General features: G+C 40.6%; 1 protein-coding gene across 3 annotated transcripts in view; it reads left to right on the forward strand.

Annotated features, from left to right (window-relative positions):
- The window catches only part of LOC125965873 (tetratricopeptide repeat protein 28), a 145,236-nt gene that overhangs the window by 72,056 nt on the left and 48,405 nt on the right, over positions 1-24,775 (forward strand). For all 3 annotated transcript variants that reach the window (XM_049716745.2, XM_049716746.2, XM_049716747.2), the window contains one exon: positions 20,504-20,651. In XM_049716745.2, the coding sequence (XP_049572702.1) occupies positions 20,504-20,651 (148 nt within the window). The remainder of the gene's footprint in view (positions 1-20,503; positions 20,652-24,775) is intronic.

A 24,775-nucleotide genomic window follows, 5' to 3' on the forward strand; every position in this document is an offset into this window, starting at 1 on the left:
GGCCTGAATGTATAATTTCAGAATCCATTGAACTTCCCAAGTCTCTGGTTAAACATTCCGGACATACCAACCTGGTCGTCCATTTTTGGTCAACAAGCCAAAACGTTGCTTCCTGTTCTCTTTTTACAAGAGAACATGTGGACCAGCTGGAAGTTGTCTCCCTCTGGGACTTTAACTGTCAAACAAGAAACAATCAATATTTTCTTCTTTAGTGAACGCAAAGTACATTGTATGGTTTTGTTTAGTGATGACTGCCTTTTTATGCATACAATATGGAAAAGAGTCAAGGCAAGTACTCCTTTTAAATCTTCCATTGCTCTGTATAGTCTCTCTGATAATCACTCAAAACAGACACATGGACACTTTATAAAGGTGCGCCACGGGGCTCCACCCTGCTTTATATTGCTGTAAAATTCTTGGTAAGAAACACAGTAAATAATCCAGCAAATTCAATGATAACCAAAGTCTTATCTGGATTTGGATGATGAAACAAATTAGGTTGTGAGCTCATATGGACTGCTTTCCTCATGCTAATGTCACACTTGTTACACACCTTAGCACAAATCATAACATTTCACTCATGCTCACTCGCCACATCACTTTCCTCCTCTGAGCCTCATGATGTACCAAATACTAGATGCCTATGAACCATGTCTGATATAATCATAGCAGACCTTGTGTGACTGTGTTGCCAGCACCTTATCAGCTGAAGTAAATCAGTTTATGGATTAATCAAATGCAGTCCCCACATCTTAATACTTCATCCCCTCCTTTTCCTCTCTCTTGGCTCTTCACAACAATAAACTCAGCTGAGCCCATTCTCTGTGCACTCAGGTATGGCTCCACCTCCCCACTCGATTAACAAGGCTGAAATGTGTTCATACTGTATTTGCCCCCGGGTCATCTGATTGAATCAGTTCCATAGTGTGGTTAAAAGTGTGGCACTGATTGCTGAGATATGTTGTAAAAAAAAAAAAAAGAAACTGCTGGTGCTGTTTAAGTGTTGGGAGGCTCGAGAGACACATCTCGGGCTCCACTGACACTTGACATTATAAATTGAGATGTATTGTATTGTATGGGACTAACATACTGTCTTCTCAAACACCCACATAATCAAAGAGGCCTGTAGAGCACAGGTGTCAAACTCAAGACCTGGGGGCCAGATCCGGCCCGCCACATCATTTTACGTGGCCGGCAAAAGACAAAATCATTTTTGTCAATTAAATGTTTCTTGTTGAAATAACCAAAACTGTAAATTGTCTTTCCTTTTAATAACAGTGAGACGTTGCAGCATTTTTGTTATAATCCTAATTTCAAAATAAATTAGAAAATTGTTGAAGTTTTCTGTTGCGTGTTTGTGATAATATCCACCCATTCATTTCTATTTAAGTCATTAATGGCCCCACGAGGGAAACCATAACTCAGATGTGGCCCGCAACAAAAATGAGTTTGACACCTTTGTCGTAGAGAGACCTAATTGCACGCCTCCAGTAAACATTACTTAGATTATGGAGAATATTCTCATGAGAGGGAATTTCTAAATACAAATAAAAATCAATCATTTCAACTTCATGAGTCTGATCACAGTTTTTTTTTTTCTCACTAACATATCTTAATCGCTCATCACCTCTCATCCTTTCAGATAAAGCATACATAAATAACACAAAGACACGAGGAAGGGAAAGCAGTATTACACATGCAGCTATCCAATTAAGCCTTTCTGGAGGCACCATCCATAGATAATGAAGGAAGCGGGGGCTGGTGGGAATTTGTATGACAGCTTCTTCTTTCCATCTCACACTCCGCCCCTCTGCCCCACTCCCTCCAGCAACAGCTAGACCTCTTGATCTTCTGCGAATACCAATAAGATGAATTAGCGTCAACTAAAACCTGCCCATGTTCCCAAAAAAGTTTCATAGATTGCATTTAAAACCTTTGACTCTCCTCTCAGCAGGCCTCGGCCTTCTGAAACAACAAATACAGAGACATGACAAGATACACTATTGATTTTTATATGCATTTTCTTACACTAACTCTGTGTTTCTGTTAAGCTGACATAGCTGTACAGAAAAGAAAGCGTGTCTTTTTTGGGCCGGTTTGAGGAAAACACTAATACTGGTTAAGACAAAGTGAAGCGATGGATACAATACGGCAGCAGCAGCAGCTGAAGAGATAAAACAAGTGTGAGGGGGGGAGGAGCCCAGAGCGGGAGAGATGAATAACTGTGTGACAGGTGGAATGAAAAAGCTGCAGAGGGTATTCGAAGAAGTGTGGTTATAGGTGGGTGTGTGGTGTGGCGTAGCACTGTGTTTGGGTCATACATCACACTAATACAGCAGGAGGACATAGCCTAGTACAGCGCTATGCAGAGCAGGTGTTGAAAAATATGCTGTGCTTGCAATCTGCTCAATCTGATTGAAACCCACCACTCAGGGGCTACATTTACTCACGCCCCCCAAGTACTCCTTATAAATCTTCCGTTGCTCTGTGTATTCTCCCTGATAATCCCCCAAAGCAGACATCTAGGCACATCATAATGGTGTGCCACGAGGCTCCGCCGTCTATTTGCTGGCATACCACTTTGCTCAGGCGTTAAAATTTACACACAGGAACATGGTGAGTGAGGTGTGACTCATTCGATTAAACTCTCATTAGATCACCAATTTAAGAGTGTTTAATTGTATTTGGCTCCCAGATGGGTGTTATGTTTATTAATGTGATAATAGTTGAGAGGACCCCAAAAATCCAAACAAGAAAGCTACTCCTTGGCACTGTCAATTGTCAGTGGAGCATTAATTGTATTTGTACTTTGTCTGTCCACACTATAAGGCGCACCTAAAAAGCCGACAGTGCGCCTTATAATCCGGTGCGCTTTATATATGGACCAATATTGAGACACTACGGCAGGCGTGTCCAAATATATGGATTTATATAGGGCATAAAGTTTAAAATGGGCCATTCATTGAAGGTGCGCCTTATAATCCGGTGCTCCTTATATATGGACAAAGTTTTTAAATGGGCCATTCATTGAAGGTGCGCCTTATAGTGCGGAAAATACGGTACATATATGTGTTTATTATGTTTAATGACTATCAAATTATAAGCATATGAATCATAAATGAAAAAAGCTACATTTATACATTTTTATATGACAAAATAACCACCATTTAACTTGGTATAGCCCTCTCTGAGCTCCTCAGTCTGTACATCTTTAATGTATTCCTTCACCAAAAGAGCATACAGGCTCTCACCCTCAAAGCAGTGACATATTCAATTGTCAGTTTTCTTAATAATTAACTCAATGACTGCAGTACAGCTAAGGGGGTGAAGTGGGGTTGACAAATTATTCATGAGAAAGCCAAACTTTCATGAGGAAATTATCATCGTCTTGCCTTCAACTAACTGCTCCTCTCCATCATATGCAAAGAAATAAGTCTGGAGTTGAAACACAATGACAGTGATGTCAGTAGATAATCAAATACCCAATAATAATTCTGTGCACAAAGATTCTAATTTGTGTAGTCCTCCATGACAGCAGGAACATTATCTATATTTTTTAAGCAAACCAAGACATTCATGGACATCAGTAATGACAACATGAAGTATATTTGTTGCCAATTTTCTAACTTTTCTGTATGCAATAGAACACTAAATGGGCTATTCGCTAACACTAAAAAATTGCTGATGAATTACAAACAATTTAAATTAAATTGAAATTACAAAATGCAATACCAACACAAAATGATGAGAATCATGAATTGACTCCAATATGAATTAAGCCTCTCACTATGCATATTGCATACAAATCAGTGCTGTCTTTGTAAACCACCACAATGTACTTCTGGACCTCATTAAATTGCTCAGCAATTTGTTGTTGAGTTTATCATCTATTTTCTGATGTGCAGTGTATTAAAATGCACATAATGTTTAATCTGAAGGGTTGTGGCCTGGATGATGCTGTACCTCCATATTCAACATTCACGCTGCCTACCAATTTGTCGTGAATTGGCTAAATCATCTAAATGTAACAATTTTACGCTGGCTGTTATGAAAGAATACATGCAGTCTTTTTTTACTCTTTCAGGTTGGTTTGCTGCACATTTTTTTATTCATGCCACGACCACCATACGCCTCCCATCTCAAAATAAAATGAAATAAATAAATACGCTGATGGAGTTTCCGAGTTAGCCAGATTATGATCAACACCCTGCGAAGAAACAGGAGACAGTCCGTGTGATTCAATTGGTATTCAGTCGTAATCAACTGACTATCACATTTCAGTCCTGTGTAATTGGATGCGGTTAGAGGTCTGAGAGTTTGCCACCTGGTGATAAGCGTGGAGGCTGTGCTGCTGAGCATTTATCACCATTCAAGCACACCATGTGCTCCAGTCTTACCTCTGCACTAATTAATTAATGTTGAAGGCCATCTGATGAGCACACCATCAAACACATACAGAGGTAATGATGAGGAGAGCTTAGAAACAACTTGCACATTTTGGCAACGATGTATTTTGAATAGACACATCACCGATATCAACGTCCTTCAAATATTAGTGGCCTTCTGGGGACAACATGGCCTCAGCAATAGTAGACTGGATTCGCTTCACTAAGGAAGTTGTCGATGAAAAGGGTGCTTGAGGTCTGGCGGGTGGGTGAAGGTTGGATGGAAGAGGAGCCTGCTATTGACTTGGATGCTATTTTCATGATCGGCCTGTTTTTTCTTTCTTTGGCATTGTTCATTACGGTTCAAAGGTTGGGATGGGCCAACCTTTGCAAGTGGAAATGAGGATTTTATGGGGTACAAGAGGGCCCCTAGGCAGTGAACTGCTACTTTGGAGCCTTGAGGTATTTGACAGGACAGCTGTAATTGCTCCTTGGAGACTGTCAGCATCATCAAAAACGAATCCTCTTGAAAGCCTGCTCCGCTTTAAGAGGGGTAGAAATGCCGCACGGGAGGCAGCAAAGCAAGGCAAAACCTTCATTCGTTTGATGCTACTAATTTTTAGATTTGTCGACAGTCTTCCTTCGCTCTTTTGAGGCTTTATAATCTCTTGCCTCTTTGCTGCTATGTACTTTTTCCTCTCAGCGGACTGTTATATTTCCTCAAAATCAATTTTCTTTTCATTTTTGTCAATTGTGGAAAACTGGAAAACACAAGGAAGTGTGGCCAAGCCTCCCGGGACCCATCCAGGGACTCTCTGGCAGCTTTTGGCTCAGAGTTCAAAGAGCCAGGCTGCTTTTACCTTCACTTCAAAACTGCCTTTACGGTGATTCTCAGTGCCGCCTTACTGCTAGACTGTATTGGGACATGCAAAGGACTTGGGACTTTTTGGGTTAAGCTTTTTAACAACGCACTTGAAAAAGCCATTTTCACATCTGCTCGTTGATTGTATGGTGCAGCATCATCCAAGAAGGGTTTTCCCGGAGGCTGTTATGTACATCTGTAATTGACCAGGGTGTCAGAAACCACTCGCTTTAGAGTGTGTGTATAGAGTCAATGGATGTGGGTTCAAGATTGGAGGGCAGAGGCTACTCCAGACTCCATGTGCAGCATTTGAGCCTGCGCCTGTGTGTGTGCTATGTGTGAGACCACTGGATTGATGGGCGTGAAACCTTTCCACCCCTTCGTCTGACCACCGCTTATTCTCTGCCACCCCAAACACGATACTTATCAATTTGTAATTAACTTGCCATCTCCACCTAGTGTAATACATTGTATATATAATTCATTAGTACAGCAAGCCCTTCATGGTCGACCGGTGCCAGATTATTTTCCATAAACTCTAGCATCAGTCTCCTTGGTCGCCACCCAGTTGCTGACCCATGAAGAACCCTTGACTGATGCTGCCATGTTCTCCCGACTGGGTGCAGTGGCACTCTGAGTTTTGACCGACAGGCAGCCAAAGGGAGACAGACTGAGTTTGACCCAGACACGCTGGAATGTAAATAAGGAGATCGAAGGAGATTATACTGCCTGCTTTTTAAAATAGCCCTAGTCCTTGTCCAAGCCACGCCCCCTTGAGAGGTCAAAGATGAGGGTATTTTTTCTTTACATGTCATTTTTTTGGACCCGTTTGTTTTTCAGAAGCGCCTTTTCTTTTTAGCCGTTTTGTTTTATGAGGTACACTATATTTAGAGCAGGGCTCACACAGAGTGCATTGGTGAAAGATGGGCCTGATCTCATCCCTCCTTCACATGTGCATTCCCAAGTCGACTGCCTCTGCCCTCCCTTCGTCTCTTCATCCTTTCATTCTCTTTCTGTCCTCCCCTCTGCCTCACCTCCCTCACTCCAACATGGCCTCATGGAAATTATTCATAAATGGAAAGGGATGAAAAGTCTTGAGTTCATTGGCTCTTTTTCAAACTATCTACTTGAGTCAGGGAGACAAAATGGGAACAACTGGGGCACACATTTCTTCACTTTGTTCAAAGGATAGTTGTTATTAAGGCAGCACAGGAGTGAATTTATTTCCATTCAATTTCTTCTTATTTATTTAAACAACTCATTTGCACCTTTTTAAAGTCAAAGTAGGGTTGAAATACTTTAACAGTGAAGCATCTAATTGTTCTTCCACTATCTCACCATTCATGTTATCATGAGACAGAAAGAGAGGGGGGAGATTCGTCTTCCTCGTTGTTTTTTCCCTTTCACTTATCTCTTTTGTTTTCAGTTGGTTCCATAGATGAGAAACAGCTTTCTATTCTCTTCTCAAGCGAAACTAAGTGCTGCTGCGACGGTGCAAACTGTCAGCTCCAAATTGGCAGCCTGACCTTCTTTTTCTTCCTTGAGGTGTCTTTACAAAGGCATACCTCTACAATTGTGGAAAGAAATGCAATTAAGAGGTGACATAAACACTGAGCACTCGTTGTAGTCATCTCTTGGTTGAAGGGGAAGGGCATTGGGGCTGTTCAGAGGACATGGCAGCTGCCATTGTGACATGCATACATAGATAGGGGTCTATTAATTGGGCTTTGTAAAGGTAAACAGTAGACAGACAATGGAGAATGTGAGCCACTTTCAATTAATAAGCTTTGACTTTGACAGAAAAGCTATGCTAACCTTGTTATCTTTGGCTTGTGTGACCTAATGCGTTTGTTGTTGCCATTCACAACAAAAGCCTGCATGGTCAAGTAAAGTAGGGATGCAAAGTTGAACGGATCCCCTAATTGCATAGAATTCAAAGTCTTTCCCTCACTGCTGTTCAAGCAGAAAATCAAATATGAAGACTTTGTGGTAAATGGTTTCACGCTCACTCTTGCATTTAGACATAACGGCACTCAAATTGTAACTTGGGTGCATCCACAGTTGGGAACATACTATAACTGTATTGTTATATTACCTTGCTGCTTCTAATTGTAGAATAAGAACCAAATTACAATATCTGCTGAGAGAGAATTGTTGTTTAATTGCCATTTAAGGTGTCTGACATTTGGAGCAACCCATTGGATTTGGCTCAAAGTCCAAAAGGTGTTGTGAAGAGCTGTGTAATTACTGCAGTTTCCCCAGGCAACGGGCTTAATAAGTGGGGAGGACGACTCTGCATGCCGCCCCATGCACACATCACAGACAGACTTACATAAATACCTGTGCAATATTTCATCCTATAATCATCGTTTACCAGTATACACCATAATAAAATCCCCAGATAAGTTTGCAGATTTGAGTTGACATTTTGTTAGTATTATCATATACAATATTTTGTATTATAATTTTTATCTTTGATGTGTTTATAACACACTTTATATGTCTTCTGTGTGCTGTGTTTATTGCAGTACATTAACACGTCGTTCAATCACTCCTTCAACAAAACACTCTTGGAGAGTGTTTGAATCAAGTCAATCTGTTTGGTTAGCTTTATAAAAAGCCCTGCACCGAGGCTTTGTTAACCGTGTTTGTACAGTAGATGAATGGCTCTTTGGCCTTCTCCTTGGGGTTGTTTAGCTTTCAGACCCCTGACAGAGGCAAAGAGACTCCCTTTGGGAAACATGAGACACTTCAGGTTGAATGAAATTCTGCCTGTATTCTCCAAAGCGCTCTTCATCTGCAGGCCCAGGGGGAAAAAGCAGCTGAAACATTTTTTAAATAGGATGCTTAATCTAGCACCACTGAATGAAGGATGGTAGCGGGTAAAGTTTTTTTTTTTCCTCCCACCCAAGAGTAAAAACACTTGAAAAGGGGCCAGCGTAATGAGCCATCACTGAATGATATTAGAAAGTTTATGTGTAAAACAGCTCTAGAAGTTTAGACTGAGTGCAGGGTGCTATCGTAATGCCACAACATGATAAATGATGCAGTAAGGCTCATGTTGGGGAAACCAGTGAGGAAATATTCAGCACATATTCTTCAGCAGCAAATCGGCAAATACGAACACAATTATACAACTTTGACCTTAGTTTAAGACAAATGACATGCACTTTGAGGCTATAGGTGAACAAAGTTGATATGATAGAAAGATATCTTCTGCTCATATTTTATCATTATCACAGTAAGCATGATTTAATGTTCATCCTTGGCTGGGATGTATTTGAGTAATAGAGCATCAGTCACACACAGACAGTGGCATCTAATGATAAGGTATGAGAGTGAATCCTCCCACGTGCGCGTGAGTGAGTGTGTGTGTGTGTGTGTGTGTGTGTGTGTGCCCCAGGGCTATTGGCTCCGTAAACGATGCTGGTGGGGTTGTCTACAATGATGGGGGTCATCACTCCATAGAGAGCCTGAGTTATATGGCCCCACAATATGGTCGTGGTTGGAGAGGGGCTTTGACCTTTTCACAAACCTTTATCACAGATATCTAATTTATATTTTGACAGTGTTTTTTTAACCACATTCAACCTATGTATTGGGAATCACAGATGCAATATTATTGTAATATTTTAATACTTTTTAACAATACATCAATGTCACTGAAGAAGCAAATAATCTTTTTGTGAACTAACATACAGCAAATTCACCAAAACATGTAAGTGCCCTTGACAATTTGATGTGAAGAAGAGTAAATTTGCCAGGAGCATAGACTCATTTAGTGCACATTCATTTGCAAAATATTTTGCCACCCGTTGCCCAGAGTAGTCATTAACACCAAAGAAGGGTTTAGTATTCCTTTTGGAGCTTGCCCTGACATCGAGTGGTCCTCAGCCTCTGTTTCTATTAGTGTCTCGGCCTGCGGCTGCTCAGTCACCACTTCAATGAGAGCTTTCTCTAAGCAGGACCATCTCTCCGTTGCAGCTGCTGCCCTGCTAACTCGCTTGCCTAGGGAGAGAAATACGACACGACACAGCGTCCATAGAATTCTCTTGCCCCACCCTATGTCTTTGCCTTCTTTACTCCACACATAATTTCACATTCAATTTGGCCATCGCCCAGTGACGCCCATTCCCCTAAGACCCCCAGCTTCTGGGGGTTTGCTGGAGCCCCCTGTGATTGTGTGTCTTTGTGTGTATGCTGTTATTGATCATCTGTGTGACTGTGGGCTGTTGCTCCCGCTGGTCTCAGTGTATGAACAGCATAGGTGCATGTGTCTTTGCTGAAACAATTTAAACCGATGACTGATATTCACTGAATATAACTGACTTAGCTAAGAGCAAGAGGCTAATTGTGTTGGAAATTTGATTGCAATTTTTGTGGTAATCATGAAATGATTTCCCCCCCCCCAGAAACAGAGCTAAAGTGGTGCAACAAGGCAAGTCGATACTTGTTCAGTTTTTATTCCCAATTATGACATGACAATTTAGAATGAAATTTACTTGATTGTATAATTTCATGCTTGCTAATTGTCCAGGTATTTCAGAATCTCAGCTATTTGTATACAAATAATTTAAAGGCCAATTTTCCATATGTGCCCCATTTCAGATGGATCACATTACAGGTCTTGTATGAAAGTGAATGAGTGCAGTGTTCTCTCCTTCCTTCCTTCCTTTCTTCCTTCCTTCCTTCCTGACGTTAGGATGTGACAGAATTCTATGCTTTGCCATGCCTCTGTACTTCAATTCACATGTGGTTACACACAGACTACATACAGTAGAACTGTGTCACTCTCAAAGGCAGCGTTCCTCTGTGGCCACAGTGATTAATTACTTTTAACAAAGCAAACAGGGTCTCGCTTGTCTGAATCACTCTCTTCCCCATCTCAGTGCGAACTCCTGTCACCAGCAATTGCCAAACTCTGTGTAGTATGAAATGAGAGCCACTTTCACCTCTCTCTGGTCCTAAGCTAGTCAGGCCCTCAATTTTCTACAGTTATGCTCCTGCTCTCTTGGGTTTTGTTTTGAGATGTTATTCTTCCCTCTGTCCCTTTTCTCCCTCTGAAACGGTCTTGTCAAAGCAGTCATAGCGCTGTGTAAAAAAAAAGAGTGTGACCAGATCATCAGCTTTAAATATCATATGCCACATATAACACCATCTATTTTTGTATATGGATTTGTCTGAAATGAGAAACTGGATTCATTTGGTAACAATAACTAACTGGGCACGGCCAGGCTCATTGATTACTGCCAGCAACAGTAAGACTCCCAGATGTTGTTGCTCTTTGTTGCCACAACTTCATATTATTATTTTTTTTCTTTCACACGTAAATGAGGGTTGGTACACTACCGTTCAAAAGTTGTGAGTCACTTCGAAAAGTCCTTATTTTTAAAATCAAATCACTATTTTTCAATGAGGATAACATTATATTAATCAAGAATACACTCATTGTTAATGGGGTAAATGATTTTTAATGCAATAGGTGTTTAAAGGCCCAGTTCCAGCAAGCATCCCTCCAGTGTTCTAATGGTCCATTGTGTTTGCTAATTATGTTAGAAGGCTAATGAATGATTTGAAAACTCTTGTGCAATTATGTTTGTTTTCATGGAAAACATTCAATTGTCTGGGTGTTCTCAAACTTTTGAACGGTAGTGTAAGTGGACATGTTTAGTCCATGTTATGGCTCAACAGGTCTTTGAACCACACCACATGCACGTAGCTCCATATCATAGCCAGAAAATTACGGTTAACTTGATTAGAAGGCGGATACAAATAATGATGCACGGCGATAGCCAAAGAATGCTGAGGGAACTTGCTGTTTAATGAGCTAACACAGAGCTTGTGCAGATGTGCTAGACAAGCATTCAGTGTTATCGAAGGCAGGCAACTCCCTTCTGTAGATCTCTGCCAATTTGCTGTATTATGGGACTTGACGATCATGATTACTGTCTAAATGGCACTTGTTGCTAAAATTTGCATTAGTGCTGCTTGTTAATTCATGAAATGAGGTTGTTCCTTTTTTCTTGTTATGACATTTCACTCCTGTAAATTGCACTACTGTTGAGCCCAGCCGCCCAAGTGACCAATAATTTTCCGCAGGGTTTGAGAAGCTTGGAGAACTGGCATCATTAATGAGGAAACTCAACACTAGTCCACAATAATTGTGATTTTTACTTCTGGTTGAGATATTTCCCTTGCGGGCCAAAGTACCAGAGCGTGTCATATATATGATAAGTAGAGGCGCCTGTCTGCATTGGATTCATTGCACACTTAAATTGGTGCAGCATTGACTTCATATAGCGGTGAGGCGGAGAGGGAATTAACGAAATATGAGCCCCCTATCGAGTGTGTTGTGAATTAAAGTGCATTTATCTTGGCCTGTCTTGGGAGATGTCAGGATTCACAAGCGTATCAAAGCAGCGGCCCAGCAACCCCAAGTAAAAGGATGCCGCTGGTGTACTGGTAGGCAAGAATGAGAAACAGGTCAGACTCAATAAAGAGCTCTGATAGCCTGGACGGGAGAAGACAAATACAGACGATGAGGATGGAATAACAAGCAGCATTGGACTGGCTCCTTCATGTGCTGAACCTTTGTCCTATCTACACGTTTCTCCTTTTGCTTTAGCCCTCATCCATTCATTTGACCCTTTGTGCCACTTTGCCAGTGAACCTTGCACGCATTGTCCTTTTCTCTCTGCCGTTGTCTCTCGTTATCTTGTGTTCAGTTTGGATTTAGCCAACCATGATGCCACACTTGAAGAAAAAAAAAGAAGCAGTGAGCCACTTGCCAGGCTTTTCATTAGCACTCCCCGGAACATCAAACTGGGTGTCTTTTGAAGTGTTGCAGGGTAGAACTGGATAAGGCTCCAAAACAGGTCAGCCATGTTGCTGACTCTTGTTTGATGAGGCAACTCTCCGTTCAGGCCGGACTAACCAAAAGAACCCAATGAAAGTGCTGACATTGACAGGTGGCTTTTTCTAATGAGCGACTATTAGAGTGTGTACGTGGCAGACTTTCAATTTTTGAGATATTCAAACTGTGCAAGCAACTTTACCAAACCCTGGTCAACGAGACCTCCAACACTGGATGGTTAACTTGTTATGAACTGGAAATAGATGGAAATATTTTGGCTGTTGGGAATTTAGGATCCCTGCAATGCAAACAAGGGGTCTTTGAAAACTCTTATCTCCATCCGTCCGTCTGTACGTCCGTCCGTCCGATAGTGTTTACCAATCTATCTACTCACCCATGTATCCATCTGGTTCTGACTTGTTAGCATGTCCGGCTCACACTTTTGAGGTTGTGGGTGAAATAAGAATAAAACCAGTCATGCAATGACCGCTATTTTTCTTATTCTAATGTCACGTAAATGCAGAATAAGATAAGAATTGTTCATGAAGCTAGTGATGTATATTTGAACTCAAGCATTTATAGCCATCAGACTGAAAAATATTAATGTTTTCCGAGTGTCGTACTTTGAGAGGGTCAGTAAGACATGACTACCAATCTTAATGTCTAATGGTGGTTCATGAGTTTCCATGTCGAGAGCATTTGTTCCCATCCAGTGTTTACTAAGAGCAGGGTATTTTTCAGCCATGCTCGAGCTGACCGTCAAAGCCAATTAAGGGAGCACAAATGAAGATGGAGGATGTGTTACCTCAGGCGAGGAGAGTACAACGTCAGGGCCAAACAGTCTTTTCCGTCGTCACAGTGACGAATCAATGATGCTTATGGTCAAGAGTATACAGAAAACGTTTTTTCAAAGTCTCACGCTTCTATAATGTTCTTGTGTGAGTCTAACAGTGAATTTTCAATAAAGTTTCTATGTCTTGCCTTAATCTTGTTGCGCTTGAAAGATCTACTGCTGCTTGAAGTTCGTTCTTTTCGGTTCACCAGCTGGCCTTGACAGATTAAAGCTCCTTTGCTTGATTAATGCCCACTCTAGCTGATAACCAGCCCCTGGAGCGGTCGGGTTGGTGGGCAATGCTCAAGCTGAGCGGAACCAGGAAACGAGTTCAAAGGTGCATGGAAATCGGTTGAACTAGACTCATACCTCTAGACTCTTAAGATGCTAATAAGAATGCAAGTATGCAAACTCCATTCATGTGACAAATCGAGCTATAAATCACTATGGTAAAGTTTGACATGTTTTTTTTTTTTTTTTAACTTTAGGGCGAATGTGTTATAAGCTTAAGACGTATGGCTGCTTTATCGCTGATTTGTCTCTTTTCCACTGGTGTGCAACCATCAGTTATGGTGGACAGTCATGTGGCGGAAAGAAAATTGAATTCCTTCTACCAAATAGTGGATTGTGACTGAGTGTCACTGAATGACCTTACATCTTGTCGCTATCGTAATGTTTCATCTGTTTGTGATGAATGAGCAATATCGATTTAGCCTCTGTCTCACTTTGACTGTCTAAATGCATGTGCACCAAGTGGCACGTTCACAATCATGGCCCTGACCTTCTTCAAATGTTTGTTATTTGGTCATTATTTTTGGAGAGCATCCCGGGGGCCACATGGTACAGACGCAGTGAATACAGAGTGTTCAGCTCAGATTCCACATATGTAACCGTGACCTTTTCCAATCTGAAGTCCCGCACTAACTGCCAGTTTGATGAGAGCCAGCTAATCGATGCCTGGTCGCTTTCAGAGAGTACCTCCATGTCTCTAACACTCAAATCCGTCTTCGGAATACTGGCTTTTACCTGGCTGTTTTTGTCACCTCTTCACAGAATAATGAAACATTTACCCTTTAATTGCCAGCTCCACAAAGAATGATCAGTTTAATTTGCCCTCATTAAAGCTGTCTAATCTAATGGGCTCATTAAGGGCCGCGAATGGAACCACAATCAGCGGCCTGGACAACTCCCTCAGGGAGCAATACATCAATGGATCATAAATATTTTATTGCCTCTACCTACAGATTGTAAGGTGCCTCAATTTGATGTGCATAAGTGCTTAACATCCACCTGTAATGTAACATAAAATCTGTTTTTTCTCAAACGGGCATCCCCAGATGACTTTGTGAAATGATGTTCATTCATTCATTCATTCATTCATTCGGCTTTTTCTCAGCAATTAGTCCCAACTTCCATTTTTTGGTCTGATGTAAAATGTTAACCTGCAACCCATCAGACCAATTTAGCACATTCAAGTCAACATGGACTGAGCTGTGGTCCCCCTGTTGATAAAATCTGAGAGCTATAACTATAATAACTGATGAGTTAACCATTGGCAAGAATGAATAATACAAACACACAAATACAGAAATGTTGACAATACATTCATAATATCCTTCAGTAAAACAATTATTCCTCTTATTCTGCCTTTTTCAATCCGGCATGATACCACCAGAACAGAATAAACAGAATAAATTTAAAAAAAAAAGTGTATATTTTGACCCAAGAAACTCAAAACCAGACGAAAAAGTGACCTGATCCCCTTAACTGCCCAAAGAAAGTGCTCCCATAAAAATCACTATGCCGGTCGGATTCTGTAGGGAGGTTATCTGCTTGGTGTCTGGGGATTTATATGTTGGCCCACAAATGCACCGTTAATGCACCAAGATGAAAGTTTCGGTTTTGGCTCTGTAAAAAGGAAGATTCTGACCACTGACCGCAGACCTCTATACTCTTTTGGGAACAAGATCAGAACCTGCAGCAAGGTGGGTAGAAAGTCACAGACTTGGCTGTGAAAATTGATTTAATTATGAACAGGCTCCATTGTGGCACTCACTCTGTCACGTTGAATGGCATGAGGCCCAAAGCATCAGACTCCTTTTTCCACTTTTTACTAGGTTGCTCCTCGCTAATTTGTCATGGTCAGATGTTTGGATTAAATTAAGCAGGTGTTATTTTGTGTACAGCGTAAATTCACGGTGACACTTTGAAAGGGCAGTGAAATAAATGTGCACCGGACAGTGGAGACCATTATGTCTTTTTCTGGGTCACTTTGGAAACTAGGCAACATTGCCTTTTGGTTACAAAGCCAAAAAATGGAGCTAAATCCAGGGAGAAATTTCTTTGTTCAGTCAGATCATTAGTGTGGATCCAATCCCAAGGTTCTGGGGTCTGCGTGGAAGGATGAGTGCAAGCAACGTTTGTTCCAGCTGGGTGGATTTTTGACGATTTATTGACGTTTCTTTCAGCTTTTGTTTGTCTGAGTGTGTGTGCAAACAGTTTGTAGCCTGTGCTACGGATTTGATGGTTGATGCAGGTTCCATTATGATGCTGGCAGGGGTTCCATTGATATTTGTCACACTAATTCCAAATGCCCTGTGAGTTGTCGGAAACCATCTGATGAAAGTGAATGCTAAGCACACCATAACAGTGGACAATGTAGCCTCCTGTGACTTCTAAACCATTTCTTGTACTGGTTACCACCAATCACGTAATACGCAAAGCCTGAACAGTGTTCATTCTGTTCATAAGCTGCCTATTGCATGCCAGGGGTTCTTCTGTATCTTTAGACAGAGAAGAAAGGACTGTAGTTTTGATTTTACAAATCCATCTGTGACCGGCAACCTCAAATGTCAGTTCCAGTTATGTAATTCCAATATGGATTTTTATAATGCAAGTATTTAGACACCCATGTTCAAATATGTTGTTGAACAAGAAATATGGAACGCCTAGAAATAAATTCACGATCTGACCAAGACATTTCAGAAAATTATATTTAGTGCCGTCAAGAGATTAGAAACATTTAGAGGTAAATGAATCATGAGCTGGAGTTATTTGAAGTTCATCGCCATCCACTTGCGTCTTGGCAAGAACATTCATCAGCCTGTCGGTCGCAGACTTACTCATCCGCAGGCAGGGTGTTCTTGAGTTTAGTTTGGCAAAGAGCTTTGTTATTGCTCACTATATTTTTAATGTCTTTGCTGCTGTCATTTGCAGTCGCGGCTGGGTGCGTTGCATTTATATGGTAGGCTAAACTTGAGCTGCTTACGTGGTAAGCAAACTCCGTACCAAGACGGCATATTACTCTACCTTTATCAAGGTAATTTTTAAACTTAAATTTACTATTCACCGGATGGACAACTCTCACATTCACGTCTTCTCTCTGCTCCTCATCACTCCTCAACTTTCTCTCCCAACTACAATAGCAGTTTATCATATAAGCAAATTCTTTTGTTCAGACAATAAAAAATGTTAAGGTGTTAAGGCCGTGACGGCTCTGAAGAAGACTGGAGAATCAGTCGAAACTGTCAGCAGGTAACACCTTAAAAATGACAGCTCTGAGGAAGACTGGACAATCAGTCGAAACTGTCAGCAGGTAACACCTTAAGATTTTTTAATGTCTAAACAAAAGAATTTGCTTATGTGATCACGAAGACATGATGAATCTCATCGAAATAAGCAGTTTATTAGTGTAGGACAAACATAATGGCAGCCAATCAGCGTCCACTTCATGGAGTGATTGAACATTGTTTTCAACCCTCCAACAAATCATGTACAAAGAACACCCAACATGTAAAAATGGATCTCATCAGCATTTAGAAACTGTAAATTTAGAGATTAAAAATCACATTTAACCAATTAAAAAAAACAACAACGCTGTCATTGACTGTAATTAATTTATCTTAATTAACGTAATTTGACATCCCTAATTGTATTCCCAGGAAGGCACTTCTTTTTCTCAAGCATTTAGATAATGCCCAAACACACAATGTGGTCAATATTTACCTTATTAAATGTGTTTGACACTGAGGGATAAACGAGTGGAATCACTTACAGGCATGCTTTCAGCGCTGAAGACACCACTTTGGCTGTAGTCTCCTTAAATGATCCCAAGAAGTCAGTGAGGCATTAATCTGTTAATAGAAAAAAAAATCCTCTAAGAACTTGTCTTGCGTGAAACTTCCCAACTTAATCTTGTCAACTTTCAGTTCAGCTGCTCAAAATGTGGGCTTCATTCTGAACAACAGTGCTGAGAAATCTTATTCATGTTCAAGTGTATGTTATAAAATAGAATGGCTACATATGTGACTGTGCTATGTAGTTCTTTTTTTTTTTGCACTCTTTTTCGTCACAGTGTTACTTAGTGAATTACTTCTCCTTTTGCATCATTTCCTTCTTCCTCCTAAGCATAAAGACATGAATATTTAAAAGTACATCAAACAAGGATTCATAAAATATTAAAAGGCTTGAGAAACAAAAAAAGCTTTTATCAGCCCTCTTATTTGTATATCTTCTTGAGGCTTTCTCTCTCTCTCTCTCTTTTTCTCTCACATACACGTGCAAAAGCATTCACGAATTTTACCCACGGGTGGCAAACCTTGCCGTTGGTTCCACTCTTCTGTCATTAACACATTGATACCTTAAACAGGCAAAGCTGAGAAGCACGGCGGTTCAAAAGCTTTCAGCTTATACCGTAGAGCTTCTGCGTTATCTCCAGCCTCCTATGGTGAATGTTCCACTGCACAAAATGCACAACACATGCATTTTAGGAGGTGCCTGTAATCTGTGGGGATTGGGCCCCCAGAGAGTCTAAATTTGCATGCAGTTTGGGGAGATTGTTTTTGACTGGAGGACCTGAATATTAGTGTTCAAAGGGCAAAGCTCTCTTCTCCTGTGCTGTCTCTCTCTGTCTGGCCAAGAGCTAACTGTGCTAATCGTCGTAGAAACACCTCGAAGCTGCTGTGTTTTTAGAAAAGATCCTGTTAAGCATAAATTTAAAAGAAGGTTGTGCAAGGCAAATATATAGACCACACCTCCCCCTTTCTTTTTTTTTTTTTTTTTTAAATAACATTACCAGTCTGGCGGTGGTATTTCAGTAGCTTTGTTCTTTTACTTTGTACTATTTAGGTGATTTTCCACTGCAGGAAGTCAGAGGAGTTGCCAGATGGCTCTAACATTTACTGGAAGGCCGCTCGTGAGGTAAATTCAGTGTGCCAACTGCCAAAATGAGGACAATGTGGAGGAAGCAGCAAAAGAGCAAAGTGAAGCATGACAAACAGCAACACTCCTTTCTTGGTTCCCCGCATTGTCATTTTGAAGCAATTTTTTTATGCCAATCAATTTTTCAACAATGGCCATTTTTTTGAACGGTTACGTTTTACTGCTCTAAAACCTTCACTTGAATGTGCCACTTTCAGTCTTCAGTTTTTCCTCTCGAAATTGATATACACACGTTTTAATGCAAGTTAATTCAAAGAAATCTGTTTCATGAGAAAGCCTGCTTGAAGTGCCTTGACAACACAGTGGAAGTCATATTGTGTTTGCACATGTCAGTGGAGCTACTTGATAGTTGAAGGCAGTGAAAGATTAATGAAAGAAAAAACAAATCTTACACGGCTATATGGCACATTGGTTCTGTCATATTTTGCAGCGGCTGTTTCACTTATGCATTCATTGTGCTTGTGTTTGCAATATTTTAATGCACTCTCCTTTTTCTGGATTCTCTTTAACTGTCTGTAGCAGCGCGCAGGGGAAATCAAAAGGATGCCAATTTTTGTTTGAAGCAAGCCTTATTTTATGCATCTTTTTTCTTTGCCAGTCAGGGTACGCCACTTGAGAGAATAAAGGCAAAGACCTCTTGGAGCGCATATTGTTGGCTAAATCTAATCAAAGAGAGAAGTGCTTTTAAATGTCTTTTGTTCCCCTGGGCGGAACATTTGTTGGCCTCTGTGCTCTCACCAGTGTGTCCTGCCCAAACTCCACCGCCACCAAATGCAATTATTATTGAGCGGCTACCTCATCCGGCGCGCCCCCCCCCCATAAGAACAGAGTTAGGGCAAAGATTAATACTCTGAATCACATTTTTGTTGTTTGACTGTTTTCAATAGAGTTGTGATGCAAGACAGGGGAGATTTAATTGTAGTAGTTATGGACACATTGGTAGTCAGTGGGCAGCGGGAGAGCGAGGAGCTGCTGAGATGGAAGCAAAATTAATTACTGGTCTCTAAATTCAATGTCCTGTCTCATTTTTGTTTGTCCCTCCGGCCCCTTTCATTTGCAGGCTTTCTACCTTTCTAACAGAGAAGCTTGTAAAGACTAATGAAAACACTTCCTAGAAGCTAATAGCAAATTATCCTTTGTGCCACTTTTGGAGCTGTTGCACTGACGGACATTGCCAGATTGTTGTTCACTGTCGTCACAAGCGAGCTCGAACATTCAAAAACACCCATAAGGGAAAACGTAGAACTTCCACCGTCATGGTAGTTCGATCCTTATAGCGTAATGTACAGCCCATTTCTCATTTTACTGCTGTAACGTTGTGCTTCCAGGACTTTTTACAGAGACAGTTTGCTGGCTTTTGGTAGGATTTAGTGGCTTGGCATGAAAAGACAGAGTTGGATGAAATTCACTTGCTGCGTGCTACTGTTGGTAAACTCAATCAGAATCTTGTATAAAGACTCACTTGGCCAAGGAAGTGAACTGGTTTCTGTTAATGACGCAATGTGATCCCTCAAAAATCACTATTTTATGTACGAGCTGTAAAATGTTCCTCAACATGAGCTGCAAATCCTGTCGTAACTCCGAAAATGTGCCGTGAACATGTCACTCCTTGGTTTTCTCATTAAATTGATATATTTTGACATAATATCAAAGCTAAGGTGGGAGTTGGGCATATTATTTTGATAAATGAGATCATAAAGTTAACTTATTAAATCGTGTGACTTTTTTGGTCAAAGCGTGTACAATTCTCATGAAAACAAGATATTCCATCATGTGGTAGAGCTATGCTGTTACAAAAAACTGCAGCCCGTCAAGCAGTTTATATGGTCCTGAATTATTATTCTGTCAACACTGTGACTAAATGACAAATGCAGGTAATTTCTGTCTGATTCAAGAACCAAATCAAATATCCTAGTTTATGGCACCAATACACTCCTGAAGCAAAAAATACCGAATGTGTTGTCATTTTACAAGTATGCTCTGAGAAAGGGAACGTTCACTCTTTGCTGTTTATGAACATTTTTCATTGGACCATAGGCCATTCCCTTTTTTCTTTCCCTTACCCTTTTTTTTTATGTGGCACAGTCACAGTTTTATCACTGCTATGGTTATGTGCCTGTCCTTGCTACTAGAAGAAAAAAGCGCATTTAGAAAGCTAAAATAATAATCGTTCCCGAGAAAGTACCCAGAAAGCTCTGTGAAATGAGTCAGTATAATAAAAGGTGAATAATAGCGCTTGATAACTGCTTATATGGTTTATAAAGAAAATGTGCAAGGAGTGCGTTGGGTAAAACAAAAGTTTCTAATATTTCCTGCCATGACTAAAGTTTGTCAACTATCTCTCTCAACAGGCATACTTCCGACAGGGTGTTGCCCTTCAGTACCTTGGTCGCCATGCCGACGCACTGGCCGCATTTGCCTCCGGGCTGGCCCAAGATCCCAAGAGCCTTCAGCTTCTGGTGGGCATGGTAGAAGCTGCCATGAAATCTCCTCTTCGGGGTAAGAACCTCATTAGCATGTTGTTTATGTATGCAGGTGTATGTCAGTCGATGTCTACGTGTGCTGAAGGAACCTGTCGGTCTGTCTGGCCATCTCCATAGATTTTGTCCCACGGGTGCCAAAATGTCTGCGATTATCTCCCCATTGTGTCAGTCAATAAGCATGTTTGGCTGACTTTCCCTGTCACTGTTTACTCATTGTGAGGGAAGGCCGGCTCTATCTGTCTAAGGACTGACTGGTGGTGTCATGTACTCCCCCCCCCCCCCCCGTCTCTTAGGCCCGATGCCTGCATTTTCAGCGTACCTTATTGTCAGTCTGATCCCTCTTGCAGATAGCCCGCTATCTTAACGAAGATCCAACACTAATGCCATTGTGTGTGCCTGGCCCTGACAAAGCAGTTTCCCTAGAGCTGAGTGGATTTATAAATAGTGTGCTCAAGCCGAGATTTAGACTAAACTGTGTGCTTTCTGTTTATGCATCATTATCATCCAACTGCACTGACCTAACTGTGCATGAGTAATCAGCGTGAGGCAGTCTAATGAGGCTCTAAACAAACCTGGCAATGGTTCCGCTTCAGATGACCACTGCAGTGGAATTTAATATGCTTCAGATCTATGTGGACTGAGTGCACCAGCATCCCCTCTTCCAAATTCAACTGTAAACAGCAGCTGTTCCTATCTGGGACCTTGTTTAACCACTCAAAATGGAAATTCAACCAGGAGATCAGTGGCATGAATTTTTTTTCGTAAGATTATTTTCCTCAGTTTTATCGTTTGTTTTTTTTTGTTTTGCAAGGAAGGTATTTAGAGACTATTAAGTGAATAAATTTGAGGGACGTCAAGCTCATAACTGGAACAAAACAAGAAAACAGCTTGGGTGCAAGCCCAGATTGAAGGCCCATGGACAGGAATGAGTCCTCCCTGTAGGGGGGACCAGGGCCTTTTAATCTCTTAATTGTTTATCGTATTCCCCGCAGCTTGGCGCGTCCAGCTAAGGAACCCATCCAAGGTGTGTTGAAGAGATGTTTGCTAGGTTGAAGGATTAAGAGCAGTGATCCTCTCAGAGAGACCGCCGGCACACCGGGACTTTAATCAATGTTAGGCCTGTAAACAGGAAGGATAACCAGTGTTGGTTGGCAAACGTCAGCTGATATGTGAAAGATTGCGAGTAGCACCATATCCTGCCGTAATCCCAGGATATTACTTACTTAACCCATGCATTTTGACTGGAATGAAAAAAACATTAAAACTTTGCAACTACTTATTTGAAAAATACTCAGTATAATCGAATATCAAAACGTGCCTCTTGTAGACATTGGTGAATTGGCCTTAATGCATTAGCCATAATTTATTCCTTTGGCTTGGAACTCATTTTTAATTCAACATGAAAGTTGTACTACGCTTTAATCGTTTAATCATTCAAAGCAGTTGTAAGTTTAAACACAGCTACACTCTCGTCTCCACTGCATTTTAACTAGGTTGTTTGTATTTGGACAAGAAAGCGCTGCTTTTTTTTTTTTTCATTTATTTTTTATTCTGAAAGTGCTTGGAATGCACTGTGCATCTTTTTAGTCTTTTTGTAGATGCCATTATGTTGTAGTTGTAGCTTCCTCAAAGGATTTAAAAACAACTCGAATCAGTGATATTCATCAAGACATTTTTCAAGGACTCCATATGGGCTGAGTTGATTAAAACTTTCTTTGGTTACACTTAACATCATATGTGTTTCACACCAATGTGTCATCTATAATTCAGCCCATTCTCTCTGTCACGCAGGCCTTGTGTGAATCAAGGTCTCTGCTCATTGTACCAGATGCAAGCAGCTGTTGCACTATCATGTGACTCATCCAGTATTTTCCACAACAAAGAAATCGCACGCAAGTGGAAAGTAGGGCTCTCACCTCCAATTCCTTTCTGATTGTTGTAGCAGATTTTTCTCCCCCCTATGATGTTTCCATGTGGAACATAGAACGAGCTGTTGGCCATCACAATGCTAGAGTAAGGCTATAATTGTGTGGGTGACGCTTTTCATTTATAGGGCCAGAAATGTTGAAAGAGGCCCATTGACAGATAAAGCAAATGTTGCTCCCCTGAAATTCCAATGAAGTTGCAACTTTGTTTAAAATATATAAGTAAAAATAGAACATAATAATAATAATAATTATAGTAATTGCACACTACAGTCATTTAATGTTTTTAATTAATCTCATTTTGAAATTGATGAAATGTAACACTTTCCAACAAAAGCAGCGACAGGGGCAACAAAAGGCTTAAAAAGTTGAGGAATGCTGGAAAAACACCTGTTTGGAACATTTCACAGATCAACAGGTTAATTGGAAGGAGTTGAGTGTCATGATTCGGTCCTGATATGCGTTTTACACATCTTCACAGCTTCTCTGGAATTTGGGTCTTTTCCGCACAGAAGATCCCTCCAGATTAACCGTCACAAGAATGTTTCACATCATGGCACCGCCACCACCCACTGCCTCTATCGTTTGCTATGATAAATGATTGTCTTTTAAACGGATGCTGCGGTGTTTTTTTCTACCAGTCCAGCCGCCTGAAGTTAAATTCAAACTGCAACGGGGGCATCAGAACTGATCAAATAGTCATGGGTTTAGAAGTTTTCAAATTACATATAAAGAATTTAAGTGGCACATTCTTATGTTTTCATTCCAATACATCTTTTCTTTTTTTTTTTTTTTATTAATCACAAACAGATCGGAATTACTCATGAATCTCAATTTTGTAGACAGTTTAATCAAGTCAAATTACTTTCCAAAGATGGTCTAATAAAAGGAAGATGCTGTTCTTCACCTCGGCTCTTATGAACTTAAGTAAATGAAAAAATCAATCGTTCATGTTCTTTTCATTCATTCAATGTGTAAACTTTTCTTAATTTTAATTGGAAGTTTTTCTTTGGCCTTCCCATCCTGAGGATTTGAGTGAAAATAATTTCTGCCACCTTTTTCGACGCCGCATAATTGAGCGGAGTTAAACATCCTTGTGAGATTGCGACAAGGTTTCCATTCTTTGTTAATTGGGCTCGTGAGAAACCGCCACCATCTCGGCTTTGAGGTGTTAGAGATCCCTTTGTCTCACTGCACTGATTTTCATTTGCCTAAAACAATCACTTTGAGATAACAGTAATATATCACTGATAACCTAATTTTCATAGATGAGCCTGCGCGATACCACACAATTGGTTACAGTCATCAAAATAAATCTTTCTGAAAGAATTAACAGTCCAGGATAATTTCTTCTTCTTGTTGCCGCCAGTTTTTCCCTCCTTTTTTCTCATGATTTGAGATGCAAAAATGTTGCTCTGTCTTATGCAGTACTATATGTAGTATACATAATGCTAATTTCTACAGAATTGTCATTATAAAGGTTGTAAAGCTTTAGCATTTGACTGCTTGTGTTCACGCGTGTGGTGTTTTAGCACCTGTGTGAGAAACAATACACTCAGGGCTAGTCATAACTAGCAGCGTTCACGAATGCAGCAGTCATGACACCAATTTTCCCCCTAAAGGATTCTCTCCATGTTTAATTTATGATGCAGCTCTCTGTGTCACTTCTAAAGGCAATTACAATCCATGAATGCCTTTTTATATGCCACCTCTCTCTGTAAGCATGACATTATGCCAAGTACATCAACAGTAATGTTCTTCAGACTCTTCATTGCATTGTGTATGAGTGTGTAAGTGAATCTGCATCTTTGTGGTGTTCCAGGAATGGTTGGGTGAGTTCCAATACCCTGAGTAGGCTTTTTTTTTCCCTCGAAATAGTGATGCGGATTGCGGAAATAGTTATGCAATGGGAAGACTAACGCTATGTTTCGTACTTTGGCCTATTTACAATGGAACTGCTGACATTGAACACAGTCAATTTTAAAATAAAATCATCTTGGAGTCTGTTTGAAATTTGCAAAACAAAATCACATAGGAAACAACTTCTTACTATTACTATTGAAAATCGCTTATGTGCAAAAAAGTAACATTTTAGACCTCTTGAGTATCAAATTCACTTATTTGAAAACACATATTTGTACTATGTATGAAAACCCCATGAGCTTTCAAAGCCATCTCAGTATTTTCAGTGTGGCCATCAAATAGACTTTAGAAC

Source organism: Syngnathus scovelli, chromosome 3, assembly GCF_024217435.2.
Source record: "Syngnathus scovelli strain Florida chromosome 3, RoL_Ssco_1.2, whole genome shotgun sequence".
NCBI classification, from domain to species: Eukaryota; Metazoa; Chordata; class Actinopteri; order Syngnathiformes; family Syngnathidae; genus Syngnathus; species Syngnathus scovelli.